At 41.3% G+C, this 20,169-nt stretch overlaps 3 protein-coding genes and 2 long non-coding RNA genes across 12 annotated transcripts; 2 read left to right on the top strand and 3 right to left on the bottom strand.

The window, feature by feature from the left end:
- Positions 1-110: 110 nt before the first annotated feature.
- Positions 111-4,801, top strand: lrrc31 (leucine rich repeat containing 31). Of its 4 annotated transcripts, none has more exons than XM_081718159.1 (11): positions 111-151; positions 464-529; positions 1,178-1,438; positions 1,668-1,814; positions 1,919-2,086; positions 2,238-2,408; positions 2,705-2,872; positions 3,120-3,287; positions 3,384-3,548; positions 3,936-4,103; positions 4,190-4,801. In XM_081718159.1, exons 2-11 carry the CDS (start codon positions 520-522, stop codon positions 4,528-4,530), a joined length of 1,767 nt encoding a protein of 588 aa, XP_081574285.1. In that variant the 5' UTR covers positions 111-151; positions 464-519; the 3' UTR covers positions 4,531-4,801. The 4 variants fall into 4 exon arrangements, with proteins under 4 accessions (XP_081574285.1, XP_081574282.1, XP_026863831.2 ...); XM_081718156.1 differs by having other exon boundaries at positions 115-372; XM_027008030.3 differs by having other exon boundaries at positions 132-151; positions 1,183-1,393.
- A 149-nt stretch (positions 4,802-4,950) lies between these two features.
- On the bottom strand, positions 4,951-8,152 carry lrrc34 (leucine rich repeat containing 34). Of its 3 annotated transcripts, none has more exons than XM_027008033.3 (10): positions 7,951-8,152; positions 7,752-7,876; positions 7,543-7,607; positions 7,361-7,444; positions 7,134-7,262; positions 6,916-7,011; positions 6,676-6,830; positions 6,417-6,572; positions 6,195-6,321; positions 4,951-6,095 (listed from the first exon to the last, which is right to left on the bottom strand). In XM_027008033.3, the coding sequence occupies exons 1-10, from the start codon at positions 8,049-8,051 to the stop codon at positions 5,883-5,885; spliced, it is 1,251 nt and encodes a 416-aa protein (XP_026863834.2). In that variant the 5' UTR covers positions 8,052-8,152; the 3' UTR covers positions 4,951-5,882. The 3 variants fall into 3 exon arrangements, with proteins under 3 accessions (XP_026863834.2, XP_081574296.1, XP_026863835.2); XM_027008034.3 differs by having other exon boundaries at positions 5,905-6,069; XM_081718170.1 differs by lacking the exons at positions 6,916-7,011; positions 7,134-7,262.
- Positions 8,153-8,215: 63 nt separating this feature from the next.
- Positions 8,216-13,127, bottom strand: mynn (myoneurin). 3 transcript variants are annotated; one of them, XM_027008021.3, is made up of 8 exons: positions 13,054-13,127; positions 12,146-12,436; positions 10,523-12,015; positions 10,197-10,356; positions 9,909-10,087; positions 9,678-9,761; positions 9,487-9,573; positions 8,216-9,383 (listed from the first exon to the last, which is right to left on the bottom strand). In XM_027008021.3, exons 2-8 carry the CDS (start codon positions 12,415-12,417, stop codon positions 8,803-8,805), a joined length of 2,856 nt encoding a protein of 951 aa, XP_026863822.2. In that variant the 5' UTR covers positions 12,418-12,436; positions 13,054-13,127; the 3' UTR covers positions 8,216-8,802. The 3 variants fall into 3 exon arrangements, with proteins under 3 accessions (XP_026863822.2, XP_035382426.1, XP_081574275.1); XM_035526533.2 differs by lacking the exon at positions 13,054-13,127 and adding an exon at positions 12,519-12,670; XM_081718149.1 differs by lacking the exon at positions 9,487-9,573.
- LOC113576100 (uncharacterized) lies at positions 12,496-15,631 on the top strand. Its single transcript, XR_003410471.3, has 3 exons — positions 12,496-12,550; positions 13,631-13,801; positions 15,424-15,631. It is a non-coding gene; the product is annotated as an uncharacterized LOC113576100 (long non-coding RNA).
- Positions 13,641-14,340, bottom strand: LOC145658772 (uncharacterized). The gene is made up of 3 exons (XR_014124634.1): positions 14,303-14,340; positions 13,898-14,055; positions 13,641-13,777 (listed from the first exon to the last, which is right to left on the bottom strand). It is a non-coding gene; the product is annotated as an uncharacterized LOC145658772 (long non-coding RNA).
- Positions 15,632-20,169: the final 4,538 nt, after the last annotated feature.

Genomic DNA, 20,169 nt, shown 5'->3' with positions numbered 1-20,169 from the left:
ATCAGAAATAAATCCATGATGATACCTGTGTAAAATTCCCATGAGTACTTAGAACAAATCCAAAGTTCATTCGGTACTTCCGGGATTAATGTAACATTGCCTACCCGTGACTCGGTGAAGTCAGACCGGATTCGTCGTTTCTTTTACGATGGTTAAGTTTTAGGCTCAATTACTTTCCCTCTTGGTGAAACAGATAATTCTGTACCAGCATAAAAAGGGCAAAATCAACTACCCGGGGTAGCACATTAGGTGTGAATGACGGTGATCACGGATATTCACTGAGAATGTGGCACGAATAAACAATTTATTTATTTTAGAACCGGAGATCCTGTTCACTGCTCAGACCAGCATATACCTGTTTTAGATACTGCCGTAAGAGAAATCTTCGTGGTTTGGTCGTGTTTCACGCTAAACATCTGTTTTTTTGTGACACAGTTTAGACTAGCCTCTCATTTTCTTATAGGTTAGTCTCATCACTACACGAGAATTGCTCCGAGGCCTCTGTTGCAGCCAGCGCAAATGGAAACAGGTAGCCTACATTACACGAATCCGTGTATCCTTCTCTGAATCATTCACACCAGATGTATTTTGAAACAAAACCCGAACCCACTGTCACCCTGCAAATACAGATTGCTTAATGTAAAACGTGTTCACATTCACATGAATTTTCTTTTCCCATTTCCTACTTTTCCTTTTTAACGCGTTTTTAAACTCGTTTTCTTTTCATTGCACGCAGAAGTCACCAGCAGGGGGCAACTGAGGATTTTAAAAACGCGAAAAATAGCTAAATATGGCATTTAGATATCCTATTTATGAGCTATTATAACAGCGAATTAGAGTACTAACAAAAGCATAATTCTGTCCTTCTTTTCACATATTATCATTTCCTCCTAATAAATAGGAACGATCAATACATGTACAGAATAAAATTAGCATGTTATGATTGACAAAGCAAACGAGCTGGATTCACCAAATGATTGACACACGCCGACTTTTCCTAAAACTTTCAAATGAGCTCAACAACTCTAAACTGTATTAAAACGACATATTTTTGGGGAATGTTTATTTTTCATTGTTTTATGTTCTTTCTGTGATTTTTTTAAAGTATAATTTGAAACATTTGAAACAATTTGACATGTCAGGTGCCCAAAATTTTAAGTTTGTAAATTGTTGCCAGACCAGCAGAGAGGGCGTGATGGCTCTCAGAAAAGATCACCTTTGGATATGATAATGAACCAGATCCGGCGAAAAACCTCTTTCACGGAACGGAGGAAGCCATCTGTGGGTCGTTTTTTCCGCTCATCCGAGAGCAGCGAAAAGAAGAATGCAGACATCACTGAAACCAAGGAGACAGAGATCAATGAGGGAAGAAACAGCAGAGGAACTGGAACAGGTATACACAGACACAGCTATGTTTCCTTAACGCCTAGACACGTAGGTAAGTCACGGCTGTTTAAAATAGTATTTTACGCACGCGCGCCCGCACACACACACACACACACACACACACACACACACACACACACACACACACACACACACACACACACACACACTCTCTCTCTCTCTCTCTCTCTCTCTCTCTCTCTCTCTCTCTTTATATATGGTATTTTAAAGAGTAAACTATATATCCCAAGACAGAATAACTAATAAATGCTGTTTCTCAGAGAGCAACGAGACAGATACAGAGTTAGGCTCTGTGGTAGGCTGGGGCCGCATCAAACAGTTTGTCCAGAAGCTTGGAAAGACACCAGACAGCCAGAGCTTGAACCTGAGCCACTGTGATCTGACAGCCACTGATCTTGTGGAGCTCGGTGAGACCTAAGACACTGCTTTGAGCGTACACGTTTCCGCCTCATGACAATGAGCAAGTGTGTGCATCTCTCTGTCCCTCACTGGCGGCTCAACTCTCTCTCAGGGACCTTGCTGCCATTCCTGGCTCAGCTGGAGGTGATGGATCTCTCCTGGAATGACTTGCTGGGGGGCTCCCTGCAGGTACTTGCTGTACATCTGCAGCACGTGGGCAAACTGAAGACGCTGAAAATGAGCGGCTGCAGGCTCACAGCACAAGATCTCAGTGCACTGGGTAAAAGAAATATGTAATGCTGCATAATGTTATGTAATGATTTAGAAACGACTACAATATCAGCGATGGGTGCTCTTGGGAAAAAAAAGCTGAAATATCAACAGATATGACAGTGTTAAATCCTGTGTGGGTGCTGGTGAATGTCTGGCAGGGGAGGCCCTGGATAGTGTTCCTATGCTGGAGATCCTGGATTTGTCCTGGAACGCTGGAGCAGGGGGAGGAAATCTGCACTACCTGACCAGCCATTTCAGCTCGGCTAGTGCTCTGAGGGAGCTCCACCTGGTCGACTGTCAGCTTTCTGAGGCAGATGCTATGTCAGTGGGTGAGTTCCAACCTACACAGCAAAATGTCCAGTGTTGAATTAACACCTACAGTGTTTATATAAGATCAGTTGGACACAAATAGCCACCTTAATAGGGCATTGAACATTGGGAATTTTGCTGGGTGGCCATACTATAAGCCCTAATAAAGAAAGTGAATGTTTTACAAAAATTGTAGCATTATTGCTTTTTCACATTTTGTGTGACACAAAACACACCTGTGACCAGTTCAATATGATGTGATTTAAAATATCATTGCTTTGCTTTACATGAGAGTTCCTTGGCTTTTGTTTCCCAGGTGAACTGCTTCTGCTGCTCCCATGTCTGGAGGTGCTGGACCTGTCCAGCAACCAGCTGGTAGTGAGGGGCATGGAGGACGTGGCGTCCTGTCTTGGCTCCACGCCACACCTGAGGAGCCTCAAGCTGAGAATGTGCAGGCTGGATCATGGCAGTCTCACCGTCCTGGGTATGAGAACCCTTCTTGTGAAGGATTTGAACACTAAAATGTCAACAGAAATGTGACTCTAAAGAAAACCACAAACCCATATAAATTCTCAGAACCATATTTTGCAACAAAACAAAAAATTACTGTAGTGGTATGGAATTGTGATTCAAATAGACCTCTGCAGATCTGTGTGAACAAAAATGAAGACTGATGAAAGCTGCATTCTAGTTTTTTTTTTTTTTTTCCTTTTCTTGTACATCATGAACAGGAGAGAAGCTTAAACTGAACCCAGCCCTTGAGCATCTAGACTTGTCGTGCAATAAGGAGTGCGGAGGTGGTTTCAGTGCAGTGGCCATTAGCTTGCCTCTACTCACGCATCTGAAATGCTTGGACATCCATTCATGCTGTCTAACAGAAGAAGATGTCCTCGTGCTGGGTAAGGAGAGAGGCTCTTTATTGTAATTATTTATTCTCATTATAAATGGTTTTGGTCAGTGTGCTTTTTTTTTTTGGCTGTGGTTTGGTTTTTCAGCGCAGGCCATTCCTTCTCTGGGTGAGCTCACAGACCTGGATCTGTCCTCCAACAAAGGTGCTGGGGCTGTGCTTCAAACTCTCCTGCATGACCTGCCTCTATCCAAGATGAAGAGGCTTCACTTAAGTGACTGTGGGCTCAGTCATGAGGCATACCATGCTTTAGGTATGAAATTAATAGGCTAGGTTGGTTACTTTAGATTGCACTTACCATTTACATTTACATTTATGGCATTTAGCAGACGCTCTTATCCAGAGCTTTGTCATTTACTCATAGAATATATCCAAGTACTTACCAAAGAACCATCAATTAACGAGGGGTTAAGTGTTAAAGTTTTAAACCATTAATAGTCTTAAGGATCCATCTGAGAGTCAAAACTCATTTCTCATTCTTCTCGTATTCTCACTACATATCATTTTGGTTTCAGTGTATTTACTGAATAATTAACAGTAATTACTAAATAACTACATAATGTGGAGTTTGATATGTTAATGAAATACTGATTGTTTGGCTGGGTGTATGTTTATGTAAATGGCATGGCCTGCATCACAGCCACATCCATGCAGTCCCTCACCCAGCTGGAGAGTTTAACCCTGTCATGGAACAAGAGTGTCGGGAAAAATCTGCAGTGGCTCTTGGAGCCATTGCAGGCCGGCTGTAAACTACAGGAGCTGAGACTGAGTAGCTGTGACCTGATGACCGAGGACATGCTTCACATAGGTATGTTCTCTTACACTGTTTTAAGTGGTCACATTTCTCCGCTTGTGTTGACTGGACACTTTTTGCGTGCGAACGCCCTCTCGCAGAATCTGCCTGCAAGCGAGGCGCTTTGTTGCAGCTGAAGATTTTGGACCTGTCTTACAACAGCAGTGTGAGTGACGGTGGCTGGGTCTCCCTCTTCGGGGAAGCCAGTGGCCTGAAGGAACTGCGGGAGATGGATATTAGCCTGCGGCCCACCACCTCTCTCTCCGCCTCCCCCTGGCTGCCTGCCCTGCTGGATGCACTGCCCCAGCTGCCCTCCCTCTGCCATCTGGCCCTGAAGCGCTGGGCCCTCACCCCCGGTGAGTGGGAGAAGCTGCAGAAAGCCATAAGCCAGAGGAACGTGGGCCTCGAGTGGGATGAAGTCGCCATGCCAGGTAGTAGATAAGCTTCATGTTGTTATAGTGGGTAGCGGCGTATATGATTTAAGAGTAGCTGTCTACACCAGTGTTTTTTTCTACCATCTGAATTTTTGTGCCATAATCTTTTAATACCCTTATCATCACACTGCTGACATGGTACTGAAACAGCCTTTTGTGAGGTAAAAGTGTCTTTCGAGTTTAAATGTTTGCATCCATTCCATTTCAACCAATATTTTTAAGGTTCCATTTAAGAATGTTGATCAAGAGGAATAATTTTTGTTGATCTAGGCATAACCCTCAGACATTGTGCTCACTTCCCCCCAAAAATTGTGTTATTTGGGGGAATTTGAAAGCAAATGGTATTATTTGGGGGGTGTTTTGCCCATTTGTTTATTGTGTCACAAACTGGAGCACTAAATGAAGGATATCTGTACCACTCAAATGTATCATTTATACCTTTACTTTGACCATGAATAATCCATTTATTTTTTGCACTGTGTTGTCATCCTTTATTTGTATCATTTTCTTCATTAAAGCAGTTCATTTTTGTTTTTACATCCTCACAGCTACTAAAAAAGTTGTCCTGAGGAAAAATTTAAGGAATCTGTAATCAGCAACTAAAAATTCTATCATTTTTTTTTGCAGCATTAAACCTCCTTCTCTCAAGGCAGGCAGCCATCCCTGTTTGTCAATATTAAGTGTTTGCACTCACCACATAGGAGTGTAAATGCCTGTCTTTGGAGGGAGGGGCTTTGGATTTAAGATAATGGATGGACTCCTCTGCTGGAGTTTGGCAGGTTAATAAGAGCTGTAAACTCTCTTACTGCAGCTGTAATTCTTGCTCCAGGGTTTTGAGGGGTGGTAATCTGGCCTGTACCTGCCACACCAGCTATGAGGATTCAGCAAAGAAAAAGGGTTAGAATAGAAGCATTAATGCGTAAATACGTTTAGCTTGGCTCTAATAACTTACTAGTCTTCAACATCACTATGAAGTTGAACTTCATAGTTCAATTTCTATGAAGAAACTTTAGATATGGTAGAAAACTAGTTCTACATTTTCTTAACACAAAATGCACCTACTCAATATCATAATCTCACCATGCTCTTCAGTTGTGCCTTTTTCTCACATCTAAATATATTCACTTAATCAACATCCACATACACTGTTCCTGTGCCTTTATAGCTATCTCTTCCCATCTACCCAGCAGCTAGCTTCATTTCCTTCTAGTTAACAAGTGTTGCTAATATGACACAAACTTCAATCTCACAACATGTAATTTACATCATTTAACTGCCCATTGCTCCACAGTTCATTGCAAAAGCTGCAAAGGCATGGGGCGAAAATCAGTTTGATAAAACCAACGGCAGAGTGCCAGGATCATGACGGCTGAAGATGAGGGCTGTGTAATGTTTTCAAGGCCAGGGCTGCGTTGCAGGCTGGGTCCCTGTCCCCGGAGCTTGGCGTCCAGTAGTAATGCTGCCGGAGACCATGGAACACCTCTGCTAAGTAAAACCGACCATCCGCCTCATAGGGAAAGACGTCAGTGTGCTCCTTCAGCAGACGTCTGCTGGCAATAAGATGGGAGAATGCCTGAAATTAAAAGGGGCACAGAAAGCATGCAGGTTTTTTGTCTTTATATACATCAACGTTTAATGCATTTTGGAGACTACAGATGGAATGTTATCTCACCATACACACTGGCTCCTCAAGTCTGTTGCCCCAAATATAAATGTGTGTCAGGCATGGGTTCACATTCATAGCTTTGGTGAGGGACACCAGACCGACTGTGGCAATGCTGTTGCTCGGGATGGCCAATCTGTATGAATAATTATAACAAAGAGGTCAGTGAGTGTGTATAATAGATTCAACTTTTTTGACATGCTGTTCACACTGAAAAAAAAAGACACCAACGCTCTCAGTTTGCTGTGTGGCTGTGCGATGGCTTCACTCAGATAGACAGCACCCTCATCCTCAATCCGATTGGAGGCCAAATCCAGAATTTCCAATGTGCCATTTTGTTTCAGGACTTCTGCCAAGCATTTTGCCCCATCCCTTGTTATTCTGTTACTATAGAAACAACAAAAGACATTTCTGTCATCCTCTTGAATAATAAGAATACATTACAGTGGTAATTAAGAGAATTTGGTTAATGTAGTGTATGTATGAGTACCAGCGGAGGTCCAGGTAATGCAGGGTGTGGTTTTGCATCAAGGCTTCACATAGTCTCTCAACACCAGAGTCTGTCATGCCATGCTTTCCCATATGGAGCTCCCTCAAAGTCTGATTAACCACCAACATGCGGGCCATATGGACCGTTGGCTCCTCCTATCAAACACACCAAATTTCCACTTAACCACCTCTGACAAACAGGCAAGTCAGCCCGTTATGCAGCACCCACTGCTGGCCATACCTGCAGACTAAAGAGAATAGGTCGACTGACGTTGACAGAACGTATACTTCTGTTATTGTTTAGGACGATGGAAAACGCAATCACACTCTGTGTGCCCTAAAAAGTTGAGAAGAAAGGTCAGAGGAATTTGCTTAGTAAAAAGACCTTAGGCAAAAATATGATCTCAACTGCACCCTACAATGCGCTGCTACATATAAAGGTTTCCTGTTCTGCAATACCAGGTCACAGTCAGACAAGTCCAGTTCTGCTAATGTGTTGTTGATTTGCAGCATGCTAGCAAAGTGCATGCCACCTTTATTCTCGATTTTATTGCCAGTCATTCTCAGCCTCTTCAAAGTCGCGTTTTGCTGCAGAAAGACACGATATATAAAATATTAAACAATGTAGTTACTTGGTGTTATTATACTAAATAGGACGACTCGTTTGCTACATTGCAGCTACTTACATGTAAACTTTTTGCAATTCTCTCTGCACCCTCAACTCCAATGTTGTTGCACATAAGATCAATCGAATGAAGAGCCACATTATCCTGTATCAATGGATACAGTTAGAGAAAATAATTTAAACTTGAATAGCTAGCCAGCCATCTTGAATATGTAGAGGTGAGGTCAAAACAGTCACCATTACCTGCAGGAGATCTGCAATGTGCACAGCTCCTTTATCTGAGATCCTGTTGTATCTTACATCTAGAGCTAAGTAGACATAGGTTACGACTGTGGATAATGCAACTTTACCAACTCCCCCCGCCCAACGTTAACACTAAGGGGGAATAAAAGCTATCCGTCACTATTATCGGAGTTACCATGAGCGTTGGATACTGATGAATTTAAACTCACCTTTAACAGTTGAATTATTACGAAGCAATTTCGACAAGACAAGTAGATCATTATCGGTTAGTGTGAACACTTGCTTCAAATGATCGTTTCCTGCCAACTTCAGGGAAATATCACGGGAAATATCACTGGAAACCACACACACGAAGCTGCATTAGTTCAGTAATTTTAAACAAAGAACAGAGCAAATTAATTAACCAACCTGCGATTGTCTGTCTGTTGCAGCGCTTGTAAAATATATGCATTTGCAGAGAGATTAAGGTCAGCGCAAAGACACACATAAAGTCCTTCCAAACTTCCCATGTTGACATTCCTAACTCGCTAGCTACATCATCTTACAAACGCAGAACGACTCAAGTGAAATGTTTCACTTTATTTGTGTTCCTATAGCAACATTAACACCCTGCGCGAACTGTACGACGACCTCTTGTGGCAAAATCTGTAGTACAATATGGTCAGAATAGATATTTAAAAAAAACGTGACCAAGTTTATTTTTCAGGCGTAAGGGGTACAAGTAATATAATATGCTATGGATGTCTATTTTGTATCACAGTTGCACAAAATAGTTTTCAAAATCACATCAGAGAAACACACAACAAATAATTGATAAATTATCATCATGTCAAACTGACCCCCAAAGAATAATTATTTTTAGTAGCAATATGTAATAAAATGTTATAGGTGTAGATGTCATATTAAAGAGCACAACATTAACTTAAGCACTGCTTCCATTGAGCAGTTATGGGATACCATTACATTTTCAAAGTCACTGTTTAAATCATACAAATATAAAATCAAACTGGGTACAACAATGTACAGACGATCAGGAATATTAACTGGATTTTCAATCTTGGGGGGGGGGGGGGGGGTAAAGAAAAAAAAAAAAAAAAGGACACAATGACCCTCTGGCACTGATGTCTGTGAAATACATTAAAGATTGAAAATGGGGGATGGCTGTGACCCTAATACAACTGTAGGACCATGGTATTATATGTGACAGAGACCGGATTTTCTTCAAAGGAGACATTCAATATGGAGGCAAGGCCAGCCACCTTAATCGATAGTCTGGACAATGACAATTTGAGCATGCTCCATCTCTGAGGATGCAGGAATTTCATACTGCTCTACCACATAACTAACTTGCTCTGAGGAATCTGCATGCTGGATAAGCATGGGGGCTTCTGAGGACTCTTCATGTTGGATGATCATTGGTGATCCTGTGGCCTCTCCGTGCTGGATGATCATCGGGGTCTCAGAAGATTCTGCATGCTGGATGATCACAGATGCCTCTGAAGATTCAGCGTGCTGGATGATCATCGGTGTCCCTGAGATCATCTGCGTTCCCGCAGATTCCTCATGCTGGATAATCACTGGTGCGTCTGAGGCATCCGAATGCTGGATGATCATTGGAGATCCCGAAGCTTCCGAATGTTGGATGATCATCGGCACCTCTGGCTGATGGATGATCACGGAGGTCTCTGAAGGCAATGTGGATTCTGCTGGAAAGCTTGGTTCTGGAGAATCAGCTAGAGCGGAGCGCACTCGAGCTATCAGACCTTGGTGGTCTATCGGGATGTTGATTGGACACTGGATTGTCTCATTTTTTGGTGGATCGCTGTCTTGCTCTGGAGGAGCTAAATGGTTAAACATATATTAGAAGCAAATCATAATACTTACAAATGTTGCTAAACGCAATCATTAATATATTTTATTTGCTATGCCAAACTCCACACATACCATTGTGTTTTAGAGCCCTGTGCTTCTTTAGACTATAAATGTCTGAGAGGGAATTTCCACATATGTTACATGTCACTCTTCTTGAGCCTAAGTTAAGAAATACATTTATTAATACACATCTTGGACTGTGATTCACATACACGGCAATGCTTCAGTAAATATGTCTGATTTCATGTTTCATTCACACTCACCATTGTGGATGTCCATATGTTTCCTAAGTTCCCCAGATGTTAAGCAGGGTTTCCCGCAGTCCAAGCAGATGTAAGGTGTCACTCCTAAAAAATGAGGTCAAAGAAAAATAAAAAAAAACACCACCACCAACAAAACTTTAAAAACTGACCAACAGTGTGTATTTAGTATCTTTGAATTCATTTATTTGTTTGTCTGTTTTCCTGTGTCAATCTGTCTCTGTCGGTCCTTACCTGTGTGTTTTCTGGAGTGTGCAATGAGAGAGCTGGACACAGCAAATGACATGCCACATGTGTCACAAATATAGGGTTTCTCCCCCGTGTGCCGTCGCTTGTGGTACATCAGAGTGCTTGCCTGGGTGAAACGCTTGCCGCACTCCCCACACTCATAGGGCTTTTCTCCACTGTGTGTCCTGTAAACGGGAGGAGGGGAAATGTCATGTTTGAATATATGATTACACGCACGCATTAAACCCCCTTGAATGTACCATGATCAAACCGAAGCGTACTGAAGGAAGGCACCTCATGTGGATTTTCAGGTTGCTGGACGTGGCGAAGGCCGCAGGGCAGGCATCGCACTTGTGAGGCTTCTCTTCTCCGTGGTGCATGCGGCAGTGGTAGACCAACTGACATTTCTGCGCAAAGCGTGCATCACAGCGGCTGCAGGCAAATGGCTTCTCTCCTGTGCACGTGGAGGAATTGGCGATAGCGGGCGTACAGCATCAACAGCCGACTCAAGTACGTCAGTGCTCAAGTGCCCAAGACACGCTACTCTGTTTACATCAAAACCTGTAAAACTTTTACAATAAAACCCATGATGTATTTATTTCCCATCCCCCACCTCCTACCTGTGTGAATGCGCATGTGTGTCTTGAGCTGGTTGCCCTGCCGGAAGCAGCGGCCACACAGCTGGCACTGATAGGGCTTGATGCCCTTGTGGATGCGCATGTGCCTTCGCAGGCTGCTCATCTCCGAGAACAGGTTCCCACAGACGTTGCAAATGGGGCGGAGCTTGTCCTGAAGCAGCTTGACATCCTCCTCCTCCTCCTCTTCTTCCTCTTCCTCCTCCTCCTCCTCCTCCTCCTCCATCTCCTCCATGCCCCATTCGTCCACGCCCGCCCCGTCCTCTTCTGCCTCATCATCATTCTCTTCCTTGCTGGCTTGGCTCTCCCGCAGCTTCCTGCTCATGCTCCTCTTCCTGGTGCTCACACGCAGTTTCTTGGATGGGCTGGCATCGGGGGCCGCCTCGCCCAGGGCCTCGTCGCTTTGTGAAAAGTTGTCGCCAACAGTGGCGCCTTCATTGGTGGCTTCAGAGGGCGGCGTCTGTGGCCTGTCCTTCTCCTGGTCTGCCCTCTCTTCTTGCTCTGCGGTTTCTTGTTCCACACCACGGTCTAGGTTCGAGGGCTTGGACACCTCGGAGGGCAGTGGCTTGGTGCGAGGCCTGCCTCTCTTGCGTACCACCCCTTCTGTTTCTTTTACTTGCGTGGACGCTGCGGATTCCTCGGCCCCTGCCGCTCCCAACACCTCAGGAGGCAGCGGTCTCGTCCGTGGCCGGCCTCTCCCTCGCTTAGCCACCACGACCTCTTTAGCGTTTTCCACCTCTGACTTGGCCCGTGATTCTCCTTCCTCTACAGTCTTGACTTCTTTCGTGTTTACATCCTCTGCCTCTCCAACAGGCAGGCCGGAGGACACGGGCCTGGTTTGGGGTCGGCCTCGTTTAGGTCTAGTGCCTTCGGTCTCCTTGTCGTTCACTACCATCATGCTGTCTTCAGCGCTGGTAGAATCTGCTGCCTCGGAGGACAGCGGCCTGGTCCGTGGACGGCCTCTCGGCCTTCCGCTGCCTCTTCCTGCTCCAGTCCCCTCTGCATGCGAGCTCTTTTCTGTTGCCACAAGAACCGTTTTATCAGGAGCCAAGGGCCTCGTTCGCGGCCGACCTCTTGGCCTGCCCCTTCCTCGTCCTCTCCCTCTGGGTGAAACAGGGCTCTTTCTCTCTGCGACCTCCTCATAAAGTCGCGTTTTGGGCTTCCGGCTCCTCTTCTCAATGTTCTGGGCAGTCTGTTCACTGGATGAATGGGATTCTTCATTGGAAGCTGCCTCTTCCTGCAAGATGCCTTTCTTCTCTCCCTCCTCTCTTAGTCTTTCTCGGGCCTCCACCTCCTCGATCGGTTCCAGTGGGTCATAGTCGTCTGGACTCAGTGGAGAACGGGGATCTGTGTAGAAGGCGTCCCTTGCCAAGTCTGCAGGGTTGTCTTTGACATCTCTCTCAGGTAGGGCACAGCGAGTCACCACCTCTTGAATTCCAAGGTAAGATGCTGCTTTTTCAATGCTTGAAACTTCATCGCTACGAAACACATGGGAGCACATGTAGAATATTTCTTTAAACTTCTAAATAATAACCCTCCTCCAAAATAATAATTAAAAAACAAAGAACAACAAAAGCTACCCTTCTGTCTCAGACTTATGCAACTCACCCATCCATGATCAGGTTCCCCGTATACATGTAATCCAGTAATTTCTCAAACACTGTAGCATTCACCCACTCTGCATCCAACGTTATGGTGGCGTCTTCTCTTCCTGCCTCAATACACTGAGTTGAGAAATACTCGCTGAAGGCGGCCAAGACATTATGGTGTGCTGCATACCGTGCCTGTCCTATTACAACCGTGCAGTCGCATAGGAAGCCTCTTTCGCGCTGCTTTTTCAGTTGCTCCAGGAGAAAATCGCTGTGAGAAATATGCGTCATGATGTGTGACACGACGAATCTGTAAGCAATAGATAAAACATAACCATTTCAGTTATCTGTCTAATATCCTCAGACTCAAAACAAACCAAAACCGCACTTACATTGGGAATTTCACAGGTAATCAACTTCAACGGTACGGTTAGTATCATGTTAAGATATATCTGAATAGGTCAGACGTTAAGATAAATATATAATTAGCTGGACAACTTTCAGAAAGCTCTATCTGATAATCCGTCTTGACTAGAACAGCTCGGAATAAAAATAAAAGTTCCCGCCTATAAAAAGTTGGCTAGCTAACGTAAATGCATAACGTAGCCAACGCGCAAGCAAATGAACAGAGACTTTGCTTCACCAGAAATTAAAATATTCTTAATATTTGTATTTTTAAAAATGTTATAAATAACAAATACGCAATTTCTTTGTATTCTCGTCGTCCTGAATGATACAAGTTTTGACATTCAAAACAAAGGGCTCTTATTTCGAAAATCGCTCAATCCGGTGCAGCACGAGCTACCTTTTATAGATTATTTCTTAAATACTGGCACCGTATGATAAATCACTAAATTATTGCTTCTAAATCCCATAGTGGAAATATACATAATTATATCCAAAATCGATTAAAAGTTTACGTCTTACGTTAATACAACAGAAGATTAAAATCCTTCGGTATTGTCGGCCATTTTCAGCCTATTCCGGGGATTTGCCAGTTGACGTAATTTCCGGTTTCACTCTGTGGTTTCTGAAAGACCGGGCCACTAGATGGACCCAGAGTGATATGCGATATGTGTACAAAATCAGTAAATAGTAAATAAGCACATAGCTTAATTCATACTTTGGTTAGGAAATGAGTTTTGTTTCTGGTGGCCACAGCTGATAAAACCTTGACATAATGACATAAATGCTTGTTGCAAGGTAAATGATTACACAGTTTTATTTTTGAAACGGCTATTACTTATTTATATAACTATAGTTATAAAAGGAAAATGTAAAATTATAAAACAAAATAAAAATCAGAAATAATTATAAAACTTCTGCACCACCCAAATGAATTTACATTTTATTTATTTAAAAAGCAGCTAAAACTTGGTATAGGAGCAAAGTAAAATGTTAATGGTTTTAAGGGAATTTTGTTGTGACACGTTACACAGGGGGTGGAACTGAGTGATGAATACTGCAGTATGGTTTGATGTGATCATGAGCTGTGTTCCCACAGATGTGATCAGCACAACTCAGGCCTGCCACCTCATAGAATGTGGACATCATGACTGAGAGCAAACCCAGGAGAACCACACAGCCTAGGCCCATCATTCCAGCAACACTGAGCCTTCTTTTCAGATTTCCAGAGCTCTTCTTCAGCCACCTAATAAATATAAAAATGGCACTGGTGAGCACAGGGAAAATTAATTCAAGTGACCTATGACATAGACCTGAATGAGCTAATTAGTATTAAATTAGGACAAATGACATGACAGTTACACACCTCATTGGAGCTTGAAGTTGACTGGCTTCTTTTTCTATGGGTTTGGGTTTTGCAATGGATCCCTGTTTTTCTGTTTTCAGGTCATCCTTACTCTGCTCATTTTCCCATCCATCCTCCTCTTCATAAATTTCATCCTCTTTCACTCTCCCACTGTGACACTCCATGTAGCGCATTAAAAGAGTAATTCACTAGTTCACTCATCAGCAAATAAAGCATTGGTTACAACACTGTGTAATGACAACACTTTTAAATATTTTTGACACAGCTAGTGGGATACAGTAGTAAGATTTAGTAAGATACAATAGTCTGTGCAATCATAAAGGTATGTCATTTCAGACATCTGAAATGTCCTACAACAGAGAATGCCAAACAGTAATATTTCAATATTGTCACTAAAAGATCTACCTGGCCTCCAGGAAGAAGGCCAAGCTCTTCACCAAGAGAGACAGAGCGCTGTGTGGCAATTGATAGTGTTCCATCCAAATACACAAAGCTCCCTTCTCCTCCATTACTGTTAAATAAGAGATTCAGTTTGCAGTTGTATGTGTAATGACGGAACAAATCTTAGAATGGAAAATGCACATACACCAAAGCCCAAGACAACTGGCATTCCAAGTCCTTTATCTTCTCTTTCAGGTCCTTTATTAAAAAAAACAAAAAACAAGTAATTTTACTACATAATCTTTCACAACTGAAGGGGGTAAACGTAATGTAATTGAGTCGATGAACAATGCACCTGGATGATAGTGCTGTACTCAGAGACTGAGCATTCCAATTGCTTGATCACAAACTCTCTCTGAGAGAAAAATATCATAAATCCATAGATTAACACAATGTAAAACCTGTATTACAGCATCTTTTGGCACTGAAAACGTGTGGGCTATTTTTAATAAAACAAAATGGATATAAGGTCATTAAACCATTTCTAAATTACAGCAGCAAGTTACCTGATCAGTGAGTTCATCTTTTTGCTTAAGATGAAGACTGTATTCCTCTACTTGCTGCTACATTTAACAAATGACATTTCAAACTAAACATTCTGAACAAATATCAGGTACCTAAACCGATCAATCGTGATAAATATAACACCTCCAAACATTATAAGATTAGAAAGCTTATACCTGTAATGCCTTAAGGAATTTACTGAGCTCTGAAATCTGTCTTTTGTGCATGTCATTTTCAGACAGGATACTGGACATCTGTAGGACAAATATAATCATGTATACAAGACCTTTTTACTAATTAATAAAGAAGAGTAATTTAAATGATAATTATCAAGTCCAACTTATTCGTACCTCACTAGAAAGTACCACCATCTGATCTTTGAGTGTTTCATTTTGCTTTTGCTGTTGAAGGTTTACAACAGTAAACAATGATTTGTAAACTTTGTAAATTATTTGTTAGCTACTGTAAGATAACAAAGTTGTTAATACTCATATTATACATCAAATATTATTTGATTGCTTGGTACACACAAGCTGTTTGCACTTGGCCTCAGATGTGCTTAAAAGTCCTTCTCTCTCCAGCTTTTCTGTATGCAGGTTCTCCAGCTCCTCCCTAAGTTGCTGAGCATCTTGAAAGGACTGCTTCCATCTTCAGAAACACATATTTCACTGCTCAAAGTATTCTGATGTGCATGCTTGTAACATCCCTATTTTAGAATTCTAGTAGCAATTACCCAAAATGATGTAGATGAAGGGTCCCACTGATTAACCAGGTTTGCAATAAAACTGTGGCTGCTAAGAGGATGTTTACCCTTGGTTCTCGTTTTTCAGATTAGTGTTTTCAGCTCTCAGGGACATGTTGCACTCGTCTGACATATCGAGAGACTTCTGCAAATCTGCATTCAATTTCTTAAGGTGTTTCTGGGAGTGCACAAGCTCTGCAAATAATTCGTCCTTCTCTTCTAAATTACTTTGTTTAATACACACAGACGCACGCGCACACACACACACACACACACACACACACACACACACACACACACACACACACACTGTTAGTTAATTAGTCAATTTCCTTTTTGTTTAGATAAAAAAAATAATTTAAACTTACACATCTGAAGAATTGGTTCTCTCTTCCTCGGAAACATATACATCATACATTTCTAAAAACAAGAAAATAATTAATTTGTGATACATAAAATATACATTGATGTTATTGTAGCCTCAATAAGAAAAATAAATCACCTTTACGTTCTTCTTTTCCTTCATCATAGACTCTTCAAATAAACAAACCCACAGTAAATTGCACACACGTTGTGGGCGTAGTATTCAACTTTTTAACGGGTCTAGAGTTATATTTAAGTACTAATAACTCCTACCTGGGCTCCCGTAAAATGGCACACACATTTTCAGGTAACAAACCTGAATCCGTCCAAAACAGTAATTCTTTTTTTATTTTTAGTTATACCATTTCTCTAGTTAGCTTTTACCGTGTGAATGTTCTACTTGCCACTATAAATGTACTGAACTAAATTCTAATACATGTAAAATGCAAGCTCCTGTGTGATCATGGAACATTTAATTTCTGTGGCAATAACTTGAGTTTTGCTCATACTATTCTTACCTAAATTGGGTGAGGAAGTAACGGGAGACGTGGGTTCGGTAAAAAACCGTTTCTCCCTGGACCAAAGTTAGAAACATCGCCCTTCGATCCGTTTTAAATGTCAGCTCGTCTATGGAATGCGTCCTACTGGCATTCAAAAGGTCCAATTTAGGAAGTTTATCGACTTGCAACGGAAAGACGTTCCTCCGCAACATTCTTTATGTTATTTTTTTCAAGTTTTCTGTAAGGCTACATAAATTGATTTAACCTATTCCATGTGAATAGCTAATACTCGACACGGCATAGCAAAAATCTGTTCCGAACCAGAATACACATATCACAACGTTCAGATTGGCGTCTCGGGGGCCATTATTGCAGTTGGGTAACAATAAATTACTTTAATCAGTGATGTACTTCTAACACACGACAAGCCCCAAAATCATTAATTTGACAACTTGCTAGCGAACTATCTAACCTAACCTAGGTTAGCTAGTTAACGTTAGCCAGACAAGCTAACTAGCTGGCTCGCTATCTTACGCGTTCGGCTAACGATCGCACACTGACGCTAAGTTACCGAACGGTATAGTATAAAAAAGTATAAAGAGCGAATAGCTAATAAATATGTTAAATACGTATTTATAGCACATTCAATCCCGTGTTAGCAATCGATGCAATTTCTCTATTTAACTCTACCGTTTCGTTCCTAACACCACTGGCTGGCTATCCAGGTAGCTATAAAACAATATCTAACTTGAAGCCCTCGTGTTTTCCGTGACGTAGAACTAAACACTGTTAGGAGCGAATAAAATACATATTTTAACTACAGCGAGATTTCTGCAGATTTCTATTGAGTAGAAATTTGGTAGGGTGCTGTTTATTTTTAATTGAGAAACCCCCCAAAAACACTGACAATGTCTCACCGTTTATTTGTTTCATACACAGTGCTTTACACAGACATAGTCTGCTTTACATTTACGTTTACATAAATGTAAAGCAGACTATGTCGACTATGTGTAAAGTATTTTGAATCGCTATTGGTAGACATAGTCTGCTTTACAGTCTGCTTTACACAGACATAGTTGTTATAATTATAAAATAATTTATAAAAGAACACTAGGAAGTATTTTTGCAAAATTAAAGTTATGTAAATTAATGTTTTAAATAGAAAATGTAACGATAACGTAAAAAAATAAATAATGGAATAATAAACTAAAAAAGGGAAAATGCTTAAATAATCTAAAGTGCAATAATAATTGCAAATAATAACTGAAAACAGTATTGCCAGATATAGTGCAAGAGCTCAACTATAAGCATGAAAGATTATAAATGTGTTTAACCTGGACTTAAAATATTACTATTCTCACACGCGCATGCATAGTTGAGTTCTTTCAGTAGACTAAAATAAACCTAAAATAAACCTTATAAAATAGCAAATATATAAAATAATAAATGAATAATATAAAAATAGTTTCTGATAGACCTACCCCATTTTCCAACATGTCTGTAAATACTCTGTGATATACAGTCTCAAATGCAGCACAAGATTTAGTAACACCCTGACTGACATTTTACCAGAAGTCAGTATTCAGGCAGATATCATTTAGCTATTATTTTTATGAGGGCAGTCTCAGTGCTATGATGGGGACAGAAACCTGACTGGAATTTATTACATTTTGTACTTAAAAAATGACTAGTTGGTTGTACCACACTGTCTCTTTTCTTACTTATAAAAGGGAGATTTGAACCATGTCTGCAGTTGTTAAGCATAGAGGCATCCAGAGTTTTCTTTATCAAGATTGTCTTAGTGGCAGCTAGTTGGTATTTTCTCCTACCACTGCTATGCTGATGACACTCAGTTATTTCTTTCTTTTCCACCCTTTTCCACGTCTGGTCTCCAGACGTATCTCAGCATGCTTGACTGACATTGTGTCATGGATGACAGCCCACCACTTGAAGCTCAACCCCAGTAAAACCGAGCTTCTGTTCATCCAAGGTTCTCCCAGCCCTTACCATGACCTGACAATTTCCTTCGAGAACTCCATGGTATCACCATCCAAAGCTGCCAGTAGCCTGGGCATAACTGGACAACCAGTTGTCGTTCTCAACTCATGTTTCTAATCTAACCTGGTCTTGCAGATTCCTCCTTTGTAACACATGAAGGATTCGGCCCTTTCTCTCACAGGAAGTTACCCAGGTGCTTGTGCAGTCTCTTGTGATCTCAAAGCTAGACTACTGCAACTTGCTACTTGCTGGTCTTCCTCTAAGAGCCATCAAACCTCTACAACTTGTCCAGAATGCAACAGCACGACTGGTCTTCAATCTTCCGAAGTTCACATGTTGCTCCACTGCTGCGCTCCTCAGTAGCTGCATGCTAGATTTAAAACCTTGATGCTTGCCTACAAAGCCAAAAATAGACCAGCCCCTTTATATATGAGGTCAATGGACAAGGCCCGATCCGTACCTTGAGTACTTCAAACCTCATGTATGGCTCGGCTTGAAATACCTTGCTTCGGGTCTCATGGACGACAAGCACTGAGCCTATTTTCTGTCCTGGCTCAAAGATGGTGGAATGATTGTTTGATAGACCTTATGTATTTTGTACTTCTAGGTATCAGCATTAATCCCTGTATTCTACAGTACTGTAGTTCATTGGTATGTTGCACTCTAACCTACTGTACTGTACTAGGATATATTCTATGAGTAAATGACAAAGCACTTTTGTAAGTCGCTCTGGATAAGAGCATCTGCTAAATGCCATAAATGTAAATGTAAATGAAAATGTAAGTGAGCCTTTTTTATATACAGAAGATCAGTTGCTACAGAGTTGAATATGTTTTTGAGAAATTCAGTTGGCAAAGTATCAAGACAACATTGAGACGATTTAAGTTACCAGATTGTTTCCTCAAGTTTATAAGGTCAGTTGTATTAAATTGCAGTATAATAAATTGGTTGTTTTGGGGTGGTGATGGAGTATTTCCCTCATTATTTGAACATAAGGTTTGACGGTAAGCCTAATATTTTGGATTTTATTTTTGAAAATGTTTAAATTCATTACATTTTTTAGTAGGGAGGAGTTAGGCAATTGTCTTATTTAGCAGGGGGTTTGTTGGCTTTTTTGGGGGTATTGTTGCTGCAATTAATATTATATATCTAATATATATTAGATAACTACATCTTAGAATACCTGCTTCTTAGTCTTTTTTGGAGCAACAGCTTCCATGACATTCAAATTTTTCTAGTTGAAATTAAATTCAGGAGTACATCAGTGGACTGTATGTGTGGATGATGTCATGGCTATAGCCTTCATTCTTTATTGGATAAAAGCAGAGTTGGTTTGAGAATCTAGAGAGCTGAAGATGTCAAAACATCAAAATGATCAGAGAGGGAGTAATGTTAGTAGTGTTGAGACCCTTAGCAATGACCAAATCCAAAGTGTAGCCTTGAGTATGTGTAGGTTCTCTAACATGCTGCAAAAGATCATAAATATTAAGTAAAGCAAACATTTCTTTAGCGTTATTCTCCTGGGCAATGTCAATTGCTTATCTTCATTTCATGGGAATGTGCATGGAGAGGTGCAGACGTTTCAAAATTGTCAAAGATAAACTGATTTGATAACTACAGTTGGTTGAGTGAGACAGTTCATGTGACCTAGCTATTATAGCAACTTACTACTTAACCAAGTCTTTACTAAATAATGACACTAGTTTAAGGAGATATTGGTTTAC

Source organism: Electrophorus electricus, chromosome 1 (genome assembly GCF_041902795.1).
Source record: "Electrophorus electricus isolate QZ-2024a chromosome 1, ASM4190279v1, whole genome shotgun sequence".
In the NCBI taxonomy this organism is placed as follows: Eukaryota; Metazoa; Chordata; class Actinopteri; order Gymnotiformes; family Gymnotidae; genus Electrophorus; species Electrophorus electricus.
This window is presented reverse-complemented; position numbering and strand designations above follow the sequence as displayed.